The following is a 14,100-nucleotide window of genomic DNA, read 5'->3' on the forward strand; positions in this document are numbered from 1 at the left end:
ATCCTCGGTTCAGATTATAGGGTCTTGAGTTCAAGCCCCTGTTGTGCTGTTGAATTAACACCAGGCGAGTCGACTCAGCCTGTCATCCTTCTGAGGTCGGCAAAATGAGTACCAGCTAGCTGGTATGGTGAGGGGGAGAGCGAGGGGAGGAGGGGATGAGGCGTGCATTGCATCAGCGGCATGGCCATGACCCCAGAAAGATTATGCAGCCAAAAGCCACAGGCTGCATACAGCTAAAATAAATAAAGATTATTTGTTACATTATAACTTTTAGTAAAGTGGACAGAACACCACTGCCAATAGGTACTGCATACTCAGTCAGTCCCCACTTGACATTAAGTAGTACATGTAAAGCATTATTTTGAAAGGCAAATGCTTTTCTTCAAATTGTGACTATGAAGAAACAAAGTGGATGTGTTCCCCAAATTTATTACATTAAATGTTTCACAAAACTAGATAAAATGCTATTTGTTGCAGTATTAAGATAATTTACCGATTCCACTCTTTGCAGCAAATACATCAAGACAATGGCAGACCATGAGTCCTGCTTTTGTCCATTAATGACATCTTGTCACAACACTTGGAGGGGAGGGAGGGTATAAAAAAAGGTCATTCCGTTTATTTAAATTATTGCCGTAATGAAACGCAATATGAAAAAAAAAAAAAAAAAAAAATTTGAGGTTGGTTGAGGGGTTTATATACAAAAGGACAGCAAGACATAAAATTTTGGTAAAGATGAGTACCAAAATTTAAATCAAGCACTGGGTAACAATAATCACATCAACATTAATTTATAAAATCAAAAATAATAGAATTAACTTTCAGACAACATACCCCCACTTCTGGTATTTTTCTTCTTAAACCTTGGGGAAATACCATTAGTTTATCAACCCAAGTCACTCTATTGTTAGCCACCACAATGCCAACAAAAACTTGGTGAAAAAGATGTTGGTAATCAGCGGATGAAACACGTACAAATTGGTACAATAAAATGCAAACATTCACATGCGCTTTTAGCAGCCAGGTTGAATCAACATCCCACCTGCTATTATCCGTCCTCACAGGGACCTTGTCGGACGCATCTCCTGGCGTGTCATGCATGGGTGCCATCGAGACCCTCTCCGCAAGGCCAGATTTCTCGCTGGATAGTTTCCGACCAGAGTCCCGATTAATCCTGATCTTCCTTGGAAACGTTCCTTCAATACCAACAGTCTTTTTGTCCACTTTAGAATCCTTCTCCTTCCCCTCTGCATTTCCCTTTGCCTCAAGCAGAATGTCCTTCACACTGGATTCTGTTTTGGGTGATGGCAATCTATTCATGGGGCTACACTTCTGCATGCTTCCTTCTTCAACCTTGCGTTTCCTTTTCTCCGCTTTATCACTGCTTGGCCTTTGTGTTGACCTCTTTGCAGACTTGTCCTTCTTCTCAGACGACTCTTTGATTTTTCTCATTTTTTCCTTCTTGCTTTTTCTGTTCCGTTCACTTGAATATTCCACTCTCTCATCTGTACCACGTGAAGTGCCATGCCCCTCCCATTCAGATTTAATGTTCTTCTTCTCTGCGTCCAAAGGGATTTCCTTTTTTCCTGACATTGAAGGAGAGCCTTTGGAGCAAACACTTTTTCTTGAATCTTTTCTTTCTTCAGTTTTGTCATCCACGGGTTTCTCCAAATGCCGATCATGCCATTTTGCTTGCTCCTTTGGATGGCTCTGCTTTGATATTTTCCTGTCAGATGATAAATCCTTGTGCTTCACTTTATCTGAACGGCTTCTTGCTCGTTTTCCCCTGTCTTGACCATCCTGTGAGTTGGATGACTTGTAAGGTCGATCATCCATTGGTTCATCTCTTACAGGTGTAGCATCACGGCTGCTCGGTGGTGGGAGTAACTTTTCTCCCTTCTTCTGGATGTTGTCATCTTTCTTTCCAATGCAGCGAGATAATTTACTGTTCCCATGCCTCCCAGACTCCCGCTCACTGCCCGAATCTCGTCTCCTTTTATGGTGCTTCTTGTGCTTGCTCTCACTTTTGCTGCGGCTTCGACCTCTCCCACCTTCTGCTGGATTTCCACTAGCACTTGAACTATTAGCACCAGTCAGTTGACTACTAACTGTGCTGGAACTGCTCACAGTGTGCCCAACAGGATTATTTCCGCTGTTCAAACCAATGGCACCACGTCCACGTGCACCACTTTTGATGACACCACCTATGCTATTTCCAATTATCTTGGAATGCTGTGGAACTGTAAACTGCATCAATGGTCTCATCCCTTTGAATGGTACCTTTGGCAACATTGGAAAAGCTGGCATATCCTTACCTAGTGGCTGTGGTAGCAAGAAAAGTGGCATATGCATTGCTTTTCTCGTGAACTTGTCAGGAAGGGCCAAAAGACTTTCTGTATTTGGACCCCCTTTCTGAAGGGACATCATCTCATGCAGTGGTTTTGCTTGCAAAGGGAGATGGAGTGGAATTTTTCCACAGCCATGAGCAAAATCATTAGGACGAGGTCGCACATATGAGCGATCACGGCGACCAAAGGGAGGCCCATGTATATGTTGAAAAGATGGAAATGGTGGCCCACCATGGCGATCTAGTGGTGGTGGTCCATGGCGATCTGGTGGTGGGCCATGGCGTTCTGGTATGAGTGGCCCATGGCGTTCTGGTAGGAGTGGCCCATGGCGTTCTGGTAGGAGTGGCCCATGACGTTCTGGGAGGAGTGGCCCATGCCGATTTTGTTGGTTGCCATGGCGATCAGTCAGAGGAAAATTGTGGCGGTCACGACACGGTCCAAAAGTTCCTGGAGGCAGGGGACCTCCAGGTTGTCCAGATGAATTAATTCTGGGGAGTTGAAAAAGTTCAGATGAGTCCCCATAATACTCTTTATGCCACTCACTAAACTTACGCTCCCACTCATGAAATTCACGATCATAAGGATCACATCCACGTTTATAGTAGTCTCTGCATAAATTGTTGTAGAGTTCAAAATATTCATGGTCATACTGATTGCCTGAGAGCAGGGGTAAACGCCGAAAGTTGTGAGGTGGAGCGAATTGATGGGCTTGATGCGGAATACAAGGTGGAGTAGAAGGACGTGGAGAACGAGAATGGGAGCGGTAGTTTCCACGAGGCAATGGTGGCGACCGAGATTTATAACGTCCTTTGCCACCACCATAAGAACGGGAACGACTGCGATAACCTCGAGGACGGGTGGTTCTGCGGTTGTAACCCGGTGAGCAGGAGTAAGAGCGTGAGCGCGAATATGACCGTGGTGTCCGCGAGCGAGAGTGCGACCTTGATCGAGAACGAGAACGTGACAGAGAGCGTGATCGGGATGTGGAATATGATGATCTTGAGTAAGAAGAAGACGATGAGGGGGATCGAGACTTCGAATGACACCTGGAAAAAAAGAAAAGAAAAATATTTATTGTCCAATACAACTGAAAAACCATTGCAACTTCAAAGCAACTCAAAACAGCCAAAAATTGAAGAAACGTTTCTTTCAGCACTAATGATCATTTTGTAACAGTTCAATGCAAAAATATTGCAGAAAAACTCAATGTTTAAGAGCTGTACACAAGACTGATGAGACATGAAACTGTGTGCACAATAACAGTCATCAAAAAAGATAGAAGGGGCAAAAAAACAATAATAAATAGAAAATACAAAAATTATTAAACAGCAGAAGCACCTTAGTTATAAATATTTGCATTGCATTTCAATGGAATGAGCAAAAATAAAGGTTAGGAACACTTTCGTGCCGATGGTACAAAAAATGCTTTTCTTTCCACTTGTCTCAAAATAATGTTTCATTTCACTCGTTTTAAGTGGAGGTTCAAACCAAAGCATCCACCACTGAGCTTTGCAACAAAGTGGAAATGATTTTTATCATGACATGCCTTACATGTATAAGCAGCAAGGATGGTGGACTTCCAAGAATACGGAAGATGACCCCAGGCAAATGATGACCACCAGATGACCACTTGCAGACCGTACAAACAGTGGAATGTTTGTGAAGTACAACACGTAGTCTTTCATTAAATCCATCAGCAAAGCAATGAGCAAAAATGCCCAGTGGGAGTAAAAAAAAGCACCATTTTAAGTGTTCCTTGGCTCCATCATCTGTCGGTAGCATAAAGATCGTGGGCGACACAGCTGCCAGGGAATCAGCAGTTTCAGCAGCTGATGTTGAAATTAAGTCCTCTTTCGAGTAAATATCTCTTTTTTTTGGATGTTTGCGTCAAACACGCAAGACAGACAAACGTTTAAGCACTCAGGTTTACCACAAACCCACACACACAGACCAGGTTGCTCAACTACAAGAGTGTGACTCGACCGCACAACATTTCCTATTCTTTCATGGAAGAGAACTGTCGGATGGTGTGCTTCATCAGCTTGTCAGCCTTTGGCAAGGTCATTTTGCGATCTTGGAGTTGGAGACCAGAGCTGATATCTCTTCCAACACATGATACCAAGGTCAAATAGAAACTTTTTCAATCCCAACCAAATAATTAGCCCCATGAAATTGTGGCCTTTCCTTTGCATCCCCATTTGCATCCAGCGCAGCAGTAGAGAAGCGGCTGCAGAGTGCTCTGTAAGAGTTTCAAACTGCTTTAACGGTACGAAAGCTACTCGCAGCCCAGTGAACATCAAGCACCCTTCCAATCTTTTGGAGATGGACTTCGAACTCTTGTGCTTTTTTTCTGCCAATTCACAATGATTTTTTGGTGACTGGCTGTAAAGTGAGTAAAGACTGTCCAGAAATAAGTTTAAGGGTGTCGTACTGGTGAACAGGTGATTTTTTTTTTTTTTTTTTTTTAGCTGAACAGTTTCCTTATAGTCTTATAAACAAGAATCATGCTATTAGAGGTCATAGAAGTACCCCTAATTATTGAAAAATTCAAATTTTCTAACATCATACATGCCCCTCAATAACCGGAAGTAGAATTATTTGTTATAACTTTAATTTGCATCATTCCTTTGGGCTGAAATTTGGACAGGATATTCAGAATATCACTTTCTTTAAAATGATGAAGGCTTTTGTTTATAGGAGTAGCCATTGTGGATTTATTGAAGGACAACCAAGTTTTATCTGGTAATTGGCATAATTAGCTAATTAGTGAACATTTGACATAATTTCACAAAATCCTCTCATCAGGTAGTAGAGTAACACATGTATAATGCATGTACCAAGTTTTGTGTGAAAAGAATGATAGGTGACATAGAAGATAGAAGTAGAAATGTGTTCTTTTTTTTTCTTCCTTGTTTTTTATTGACGGTCTAATTTATGCAAATTATATGCATGTAATATGACAAAGAAGCGTTGAAACTGGTCTGAGTTAAAGCCAAGATTATATCTTTCAAGAAAAACTGAAAATTAGATACCTCTCAAAGGTACCGATGTAGTTTTCTCAATTTTTCACCAGTACTACACCTTTAAATGGTCGATACCATTCGCTTATTTTATGGCATCTTCTACTGCCAGCTCCAGTCTGTGGTTGAAGCAGTGCCAAGCAATAATGTTTGAGTACACCTGCTGAAGATGGGCTGCAACTCCAGATTTCTTTCCCAAGATTACCTTGTCTGTGAACAGGATATCTCAAAGTTGTGGATGGATTTGGACGAAATTTGGTGGAGATGTTGTGTATGTGACAAGGATAAAATGATTAGATTTTGGTGAAGATATGGATCCGGATCTGGATGTGAGAATTTAAAAAATGATTCTTCACCATTGAGAAATAGGGCTAAAAACCCACATTTAAGCAGAATACCTCAAAGAGTTCCAGACAGATTCGGCTGAAACTTGGTGGACGTGTGTGTGAGCCGAGGACAAACCGATTCAATTTTGGTGAAGACCCGAATAGGAGAATTGTTTCAGTGATTCTTTACCATTGAGTGATAGGGCCAAAAACTATATACAACATGCATTTTAAGGCCATTTTCCCTGCTAGAGCGGGGGTTAGCCTTGCAGTCCCCATGACAATCTTCTCCATCTTGCCCTACTTTCTGCATCTCTCCCTGTTAACCCCCTTGCCCGCATTTCTTCTTCCACCATCTTTAGCCAAGTCTTTCTCGGTCTTCCCCGTCCTCTACTTCCTTCTACATTCATTTCCATCACTCTTCTCAACCAGTCACTTTCATCCTTCCTCAACACATGACCAAACCATCTCAACCTGTTCCTCTTCACAGCATCAATCACAGGCTCGATTCCCATCATTTTCTGCAATTCATCATTTGTCTTCCTCTCTCTCAACGATACTCCGCACATCCATCGAACCATTCGCATTTCCACCCTTTCCAACCTTCGTTGCTGCTCTACGTTCATTACCCATGTCTCACTCCAATAAATCATAACACTTCTCACACATGCAGTATACACCTTTCCCTTCAGCTTCAACGACACTCCCCTCATCATCAGCACGCCACTCAGTTCCCGAAACTTCTTCCATGCACATCTCTCTCGAGCAACCGTTGCCGAGTCTGATCCACCTTCTCCATTCAGCATGTCTCCGAGGTAGCAAAATGTTTTCACACCTTTCAGCTTCACGCCGTCTCCAAGATCCAACTCAATAGTCAGGCAGCTTAGCAGCATATTTATCGAAAATGGGGAACGGCTTGACAAAAGCGCCATTTTTATTTTGGTGGTCCATTAGACCATATACAATAGATTTAGGACCGGAGGCAAGAAATATACAGTGTTCTTCACCTTTTTATTGGACAAAAACCAAGGACAAAAACCAATTACGTATATATTTTCAACAAGGAGGCTAACTTTTATTTCATTACATGCAGTGTTATTTGTAAAACTTATGCATGCCTGCATAATAAATCTTACGCTTCCATGTAATAATAATTAGTAATATAATACCGAGTGTTTATACAAATATGTTATACTTGTGACTCGCGCACCTCTCATATATCTAACATGTACGCAACTACAAGGATGTAATGACAATATAGCTTTAGAACAGACAACATGTTGTTCAAGGTAATTTGTCCAGCAATTTATGTATTTACGATTTTAGTCCAACTCCAATAGCTGATGATTTATTTGCATAAATGTATTGCTCGATATTATGCTGTGCGAGTCGTATTTGCGCAAAAGTCAAACACTGTATATGTCTTGCCTCCGGTCCTAATTCTATTGCGTATGGTCCAATGAACCACTAAAATAAAAATGGTACTTTTGTAAAGTCGTTCCCCCAAAAATTGCTGAGCTGCCTAACTACAACATTTCCTCCATCTGCAGCTCCCTCCAAGTTGTCGATTTGACGCGTTAATTCTGCCCACAAGTTCTCTATCGGATTCATATCCGGGGACATGGCAGGCCACTCCATATGCTCTACACCACGGTCAGCAAGAAAGTGCTGGATCATGCGAGCACGATGAGGCCTTGCATTGTCATCTTGGAAGACAAGTTTCCTCGAAAGGCTGCACGAGCAAATGGAAGCAATGTTTCTTCCAGAATGGCCCTGTACTTGAACTGGTTCAGGTTTCCATTCAGAACAACCAGGTCAGTTTTGCCCCCTGCATGAAAAGCAGCCCAAACGGTCACCCCACCACCTCCAGCTTGGACTCTTGGCACTATACAATCTTTGTTGTAGGCTTCATGCACTTGGCTGCGCACTCGGACATGGCCATCTTGATGATAGACCAGAAATCTAGACTCGTCACTGAAGGTCACGCTATTCCAGTGTCCTGGCTGCCATTGACGGTGCTCTCTGGCCCACTGCAATCGGCGCTGGCGGTGTTGTCTTGTCAGGCGTGGCTTTCTCAGGGGACGCCTGGCACGATAGCCTGCTTGAACCAGTCGTTGGTTGACTAGCCTTCTGGATACAGGCACATTTGTCCGTTGCTGCCACTCAGCCCTAAGCCGATTAGCTGACTTGGTACGGCCATTGCGGACCAACCGGTGCAGCTGGCGATCATCCCTCCTTGTGGTTCTGCGGGGACATCCTGGCCTCGGTATTGGAGTAGGAACACCCCTCTGAGCATTTCGTTTCAGGATCTTTGACACCTGACCTTGAGTGATGCCATACTGCCGAGCAATAGCACGCTGTTTCATGCCGTAATTTCGTAAAGCCACCACTCCATGACAAACAGCATTGTCGAGTTGACGGACCATCTCCAGAGGAAGCGGCAATAACCTTTGGAGACGTGCAGCAGTTGTTTTCCACTAATACAGAACGCAACAACCCTTGTATACCCGACTGTGAAGCCAATCATCAAATGCACCTGTCCGTACATTTTGCCACGCTACCTGTGATATAATCCTGTTGTTGACTTCTTGCTGCGACAGACAATCAGTGACATGGTTCTTTTAACAAATAAATCACCAAAGTGGAAAAGAAACTCACCAGATTGATATACTGAGTTAAGAAAGTAAACCCAAGTCAAGAAAAAAAAAATAATTCCATATTAAATGCCAGGTCTGTACTTCTCCTGCAACTGCCTCACAATAAAAAGCGCGTCTCTGTCGTTCCTCTTCCTGGCATAAATCCAAACTACATTTCGTCGATCTTCACTTTCTTCCTTATCCTCCTCTCCAACACCCTTTCCAATACCTTCATTCCATGCTCCAATAACTTTATCGCTCAGTACGAGCCACACTCCAGAGGGTCACCTTTCCCCTTGTATAGAGGAACGAGAGTAGATGATAAATGTTGTTCCTGGGACACCCCCAAATCTCCATTCACTTACATGTAAATTTTCCTCTCACCCTCACCTCCCCATAACACCTCTATTTCTGCCACCCTGATCTTTACGAACCTTTTGGCCTTTTGACATACTAGCTATAGCAAAAGACAACCAACTCTTAAAGCGTCTTTGGGCTTCCTGAAAAGCGCTATATAAAATAAATGCATTATTATTATTATTAACTCTTATCCTCAATGTTGTTCATTAGACCACTCAAACCATGATCCTACGAATATTTGCTCCCTCACTTTTCTTCATTTCCCCTTAGCACCCCCATTACTGATACCCCTTATGAACCTCCTAACATTTACCCCTATGATCCTTCTGCCCTTATGGACCCTATGATCCTTCTAGCCTTATGAACCTATGATCCTTCTCGCCTTATGAACCTATGATACTACTACCCTTATGAACCTATGATCCTTCTGGCTCTTCTACTATTGACACTGAGCACAGGTCTGACTGAGCACTGAGCACAGGATACATATCTGGCAGATAATCTTTGGCCCACTCAAACAATGATCCTACAAATATTTGTTTATGTGTGGGAAATAATTTAATTCTCCTCTAACTCTCTTCACCATCTCATCCAACTCACCGGTATTTAAATTAATTCTCTTATTTTTTTGTGAACTTTTTTACCAGTTGCCTTTTCAATAAGACATTTGATATTTTTCACATTCATTTTGTTTTCCATTGATATACCAAGGCTACCATACTCTAACCTTTTCTAATTAATAGCTCACTTTTGAGAAATGACATGTTGTTTCACTTGGATAACTTCCCAGGAGTTCTCATTGTCTTGTTTCCTGTTTTTCACACACACATGCCCTCAGTTTCCCAATTGCTGACAGACAGTTCACTTCCCCGAAATACATTTTGTTCATTATTTAAGCCGTGTTGCCGTGCCGTTTTAAACATTGCGAACGAAGATGAGCTTGTCTTATTCCAGTCTTTCCTCTGATGAAGAATACTCACCAGGACATTGGTAAGTTTCGTTTGGTGTTAAACACTGTTAATGAGAGCTTTGTATGTGATTAATTATATGACTCATGATATATTTTCCTCTTCATTACAGCAATGCGAATGACTTTCATGAGGCCCTGGCAGAATTTCAAGTCGTTTCTCAAGAGTTTCACTGAATATGGGTTTGAATAACCTACCTCCGAGATAGAGGGTTCAGAATATTCACCCGACGAATGAATTCAATGTTTCACCGTTCTTCGAAGATTCATGTGAAAGGTATGATACAAAATAAAAAACGAGATGTGTGTGTGTGTGTGTGTGTGTGTGTGTCTGTGAATAAAAGAGAGAGATCGAATTGTGAGGAACAGAAATGAAAAAAACCAGATTGTGTGCGTGTGTGTGTGTATGTGTGAATAAAAGAGATCGAATTGTGAGGAACAGAAATGAAAAAACGGGATTGTGTGTGTATGTGTGTGTATATGTATGTGTGTGTGTATGTATGTGTGTATGTATGTGTGTATGTATGTGTGTGTGTGTGTGTATATGTGTATATGTGTGTATGTGTGTGTATGTGTGTGTGTATGTATGTGTGTGTATATGTGTGTGTGTGTGTGTGCATGCGTGCGTGAATAAAAGAGAGATCGAATTGTGAGGAACAGAAATGAAAAAACGAGATGTGTGTGTGTGATGTTTTGTCTGGCTTACTTTAGCACAGCAATTTCTCTATTTTGTTTGCAGTATTAACCTCAAAGACCACAACTTTGATTGGGATTATTTCGAGATCCCAAAGTGTTTTTTTTACTCCCAACCTGTGATACCCTAAATTTTCAACTCAACGATCTTCACAAAAAGCTTGATCTTTTCGAGGTGTGTGTGTGTGCGATTCATAATGCTCATTATTTAAAATCGTTGTAATCGCAATGCTCATATCTCAATTCACAATGCTCATATCAATTCATAATCACAATGCTCATATCCTTCATATCCTCATATATAACATATCCTCTCCTTGCTTCACCCTATATTAATATTTTCTCTCCCCTCTTGTATTTAACAGAAAGATTCAAAATCTGAAGACATCTGCTGTATTTGAATTGTGCTGGGAAGAAGCTGATGGCTTGTGCTGGGAAGAAGCTGATGGCTTGTGCTGGGAAGAAGCTGAATATATACCTCAAGAAAAATGTTTGAATAATATAAGGATTTTTATGTTTTCACTATTATTTAATTATATTTGTTTTGACTACAATTATTTAATTCTTAATTACAAAAAGAGAATAAAGGAAAAAAAGAAAGGGAAGTGTGCCCCTGCCAACGACTCATCACCCCCCTCATCCCACCCCTCCCCTTGTGTGTGCGGGGAAGGTGGGGGTGGGATGAGGGGGTGGAGGGTCAAGGGTGGGGGCGCACAGAGGGGGGGATGATGGCTGTGGTCTGTGTGGGCGTGGTCTCTGTGGGCGTGGTCTGTGTGGGCGTGGTCTGTGTGGGCGTGGCTTATGATTTTTATTTATTTTTACTACTAATTAAATTAGCTAATCTGGGTGGGGTGGATGAAAGTATGGATGGGTGTTGTTTAATGGTTTATCAGTTTTGTTTTTTGTAATTCTTGTGAGTAAAATGAACCCAATATTTCTTCCCCATTCATATCATAGAATTTGAAGGTCCAAGGGACTGTATCCATGACGTCAACGATTTTAAATAATTCATTAGTCCATTTTTTTGTATAACCTTTCTCAAAATGACTTTTCCATCTGTATATTCTTACAATATCACCAACTTTGAACTTCGGTTTTCTCAAATTAATCTCCTTTTCATATTCAAATTTTGTAAATGATTCTGATGGTTTTGATTTTGTTGATGAATGAACGGTATTATTGTAATTATCTACAATATCCTGAATTAAATATACCCATTGTTGAGAACCGAGTTGTGTGAATTTTTTATATAATTTCTCTTTCAAAGTACGATTAAAACGCTCAATAACAACTGCCTTTCCTTCATTAAAGGTGCTGTATAATTTAATACCCTCCCCCTTAAGAAATTTCATAAATATTTTGTTATAGAACTCTGTTCCCTCATCAGTCCATAACTTCTTTGGTTTCCTTTTATCCCTATCGAATATTAGCTTGAAGGCTAACATTAAAGTATCACCCCTTTTATTTTTTTAAAGGAACAACCCAGACAAATCTACTCCTCAAATCAATAACGGTTAAAGCATACCTGTATCCCCTGTCATTATTCAATTCAATTAAATCAGCGGCCCATATGTGGTCAGTCTCTTTGGAATAAACCTTCCTTCTTTTAAACTTGGTGATTATAGGTGTGGTGAAAATGTACCTAAGTTGAACCCAGGTGAGATGCTCACTTAAACCGCTGGGCGGTGTCTATAAGACCTCGGACGTCCGTGACTCGAGGCCACTCCTGTGACATTATACAATGACATGTAGAATTGAATGGTACGTACCCACTTATATTCGAGGCTTGCTTGCATTGACTGATATATCCAATCTTTCTCATATGATGCCTTGATCCTGACATATATATTGCATGATGTATTTTACAGGATGATGTAAAGATCTTATTGAGATTAAACCTACATATGGGACGAGTTGTGGACTTGGTTGAATTTCACAACAATAGGTTTGTGTAATTCTTCAGCCAAAAGCTCCTCAGTCTTGATGACATCATAAGAGCCTAATAGTTTTTGAGGAATAACCAAGACCAAGTTTCAATTTAGCACTTATCAATTTTTTCACAATAAACCGATCAACTTTCTCTCTCAACGTAGGATTTCGTATCAAAGACAAATTCTACAACATTTCTCTGTCTGCTTCATGTTTTTCATCCAATGTAGTGGTATTCCCATAAGCAATATCATGCTTCAAACAAACTTCATCAACCCTATTTATAGGCTAAGACCAAGGTTTAGGATTGTCAGCCTCATCTAATCTTTTATCCAGGTTTGTTCCAGGACCACAGAAAGAATATCCAGAGAGATGTAGTTCCCCAGGAATTCCAGTTGTTGTAAATTTACTTCCTGACAGAAACTTTTGTATGTCTCCTCCACTTTTAGGAGAGATGAATTGGCACTTTTTAGAGCCACACACTTGACATATTCCATTTTGATAAACTCTATTATTTTTTAGCTTTAACATGAGATATTTTTAGATTCAGTTTTCTTTTTACATTTGAGACAATAACTCATTTATTTATGAGAAAAAGTCCTACATAGTGCCAAAACCTTTTTGGTTTTCAACATATACATTTCTATCTTGATTTTTAAAACATAAAGAATCCTTAGGAATGCCTTCACTCTCTCCTCCATTTATTTACAAATAAAACGAACTAAAGTCAATAACACCAACATCATCACCTATATGACCTTTCTCTTCTTCATGTATATCTTCTCCCTGAACTAATCTCAGCCATTTTTGAAAATAATATTTCCATTAGACTTTTCATTTCTTTATTTTCCTCTTCGGTGCGTTGAGATTGACTTATTTGCCGTAATACATTCAATCTTTTATGAATCTCAATGATTTCCATCTTTTTCTCTGTCCTCCCTCTCCTCCTTCTCCTTTTTCTCTTTCGTCCCTCTCCTCCTTCTCCTTTTTCTCTCTCTCCTCCTCCTTTTTCTCCCTCTCCTCCTCCTTTTTCTCCCTTTCCTCCTTCTCCTTTTTCTCTTTCCTCATTCTCTTCTTCAACTCCTTCCTCCTTCTCCTCAACTCCTTCCTCATCCCTTGCTACCCTTGAGTTTGAGCCCCAAAGAATATTATACATATACTCATCTGGATTTTGAGACATTCTTGTATCTATAATTATTTTTCTCATAATAGGATACCAATAAGATTTGTTGATGATTTCTAAAAGAGTTTTATATTTCATAACTTTGAGAAGTTCATTTTTATTTAATATTTTAATCAAGTCTCTATTTGTGGGTTTAACAATATCAGTATAAGGCCAGTTTTTAATGACAAAATTTCCGTGTATATGCTCCAAATCATAAGGTATGTAATACCGAGCACCCTTTTCTTGTAGGTATCCCTGGATACAAAAATTCTAATTCTCTTGTAGTCTTCTTCCTGCCATTTATGTATCAGAAATATATGTGAGATTAATATTATGACAGGTAATACCACCCCATCTTCCCACTACCAAATCGGTTTGTATTCCTCGGCTTTCTATCCTTATCTCATTACCTTCCTTCTTTGTCATGCTAACCATCGCTATACTATCATATATTTCTCTTTTCTTAAAATCATGTATTTGTTGTTTACTAATTGTACTTCCACATAAATCCTTATCCTCGCCAAGCGGATAATATTCTTCTTTACGAGACTGATTCAAATCATGTAGGTCTTCTATGTTTATTGAAAAATACCAATTATACCCTAAATCAGGCATATCATACACCCTTTTATTAATTTGCATATTAACTATATGTC

At 40.4% G+C, this 14,100-nt stretch overlaps 1 protein-coding gene across 3 annotated transcripts in view; it reads right to left on the reverse strand.

The window, feature by feature from the left end:
- The window catches only part of RBBP6 (RB binding protein 6, ubiquitin ligase), a 164,555-nt gene that overhangs the window by 51,562 nt on the left and 98,893 nt on the right, over window positions 1-14,100 (reverse strand). For all 3 annotated transcript variants that reach the window (XM_068110380.2, XM_068110379.2, XM_068110381.2), the window contains one exon: window positions 1,043-3,394. In XM_068110380.2, coding sequence (XP_067966481.2) covers window positions 1,043-3,394 — 2,352 coding nt within the window. The remainder of the gene's footprint in view (window positions 1-1,042; window positions 3,395-14,100) is intronic.

Source organism: Myxine glutinosa, chromosome 3 (genome assembly GCF_964187855.1).
Source record: "Myxine glutinosa chromosome 3, kmMyxGlut1.1, whole genome shotgun sequence".
In the NCBI taxonomy this organism is placed as follows: domain Eukaryota; kingdom Metazoa; phylum Chordata; class Myxini; order Myxiniformes; family Myxinidae; genus Myxine; species Myxine glutinosa.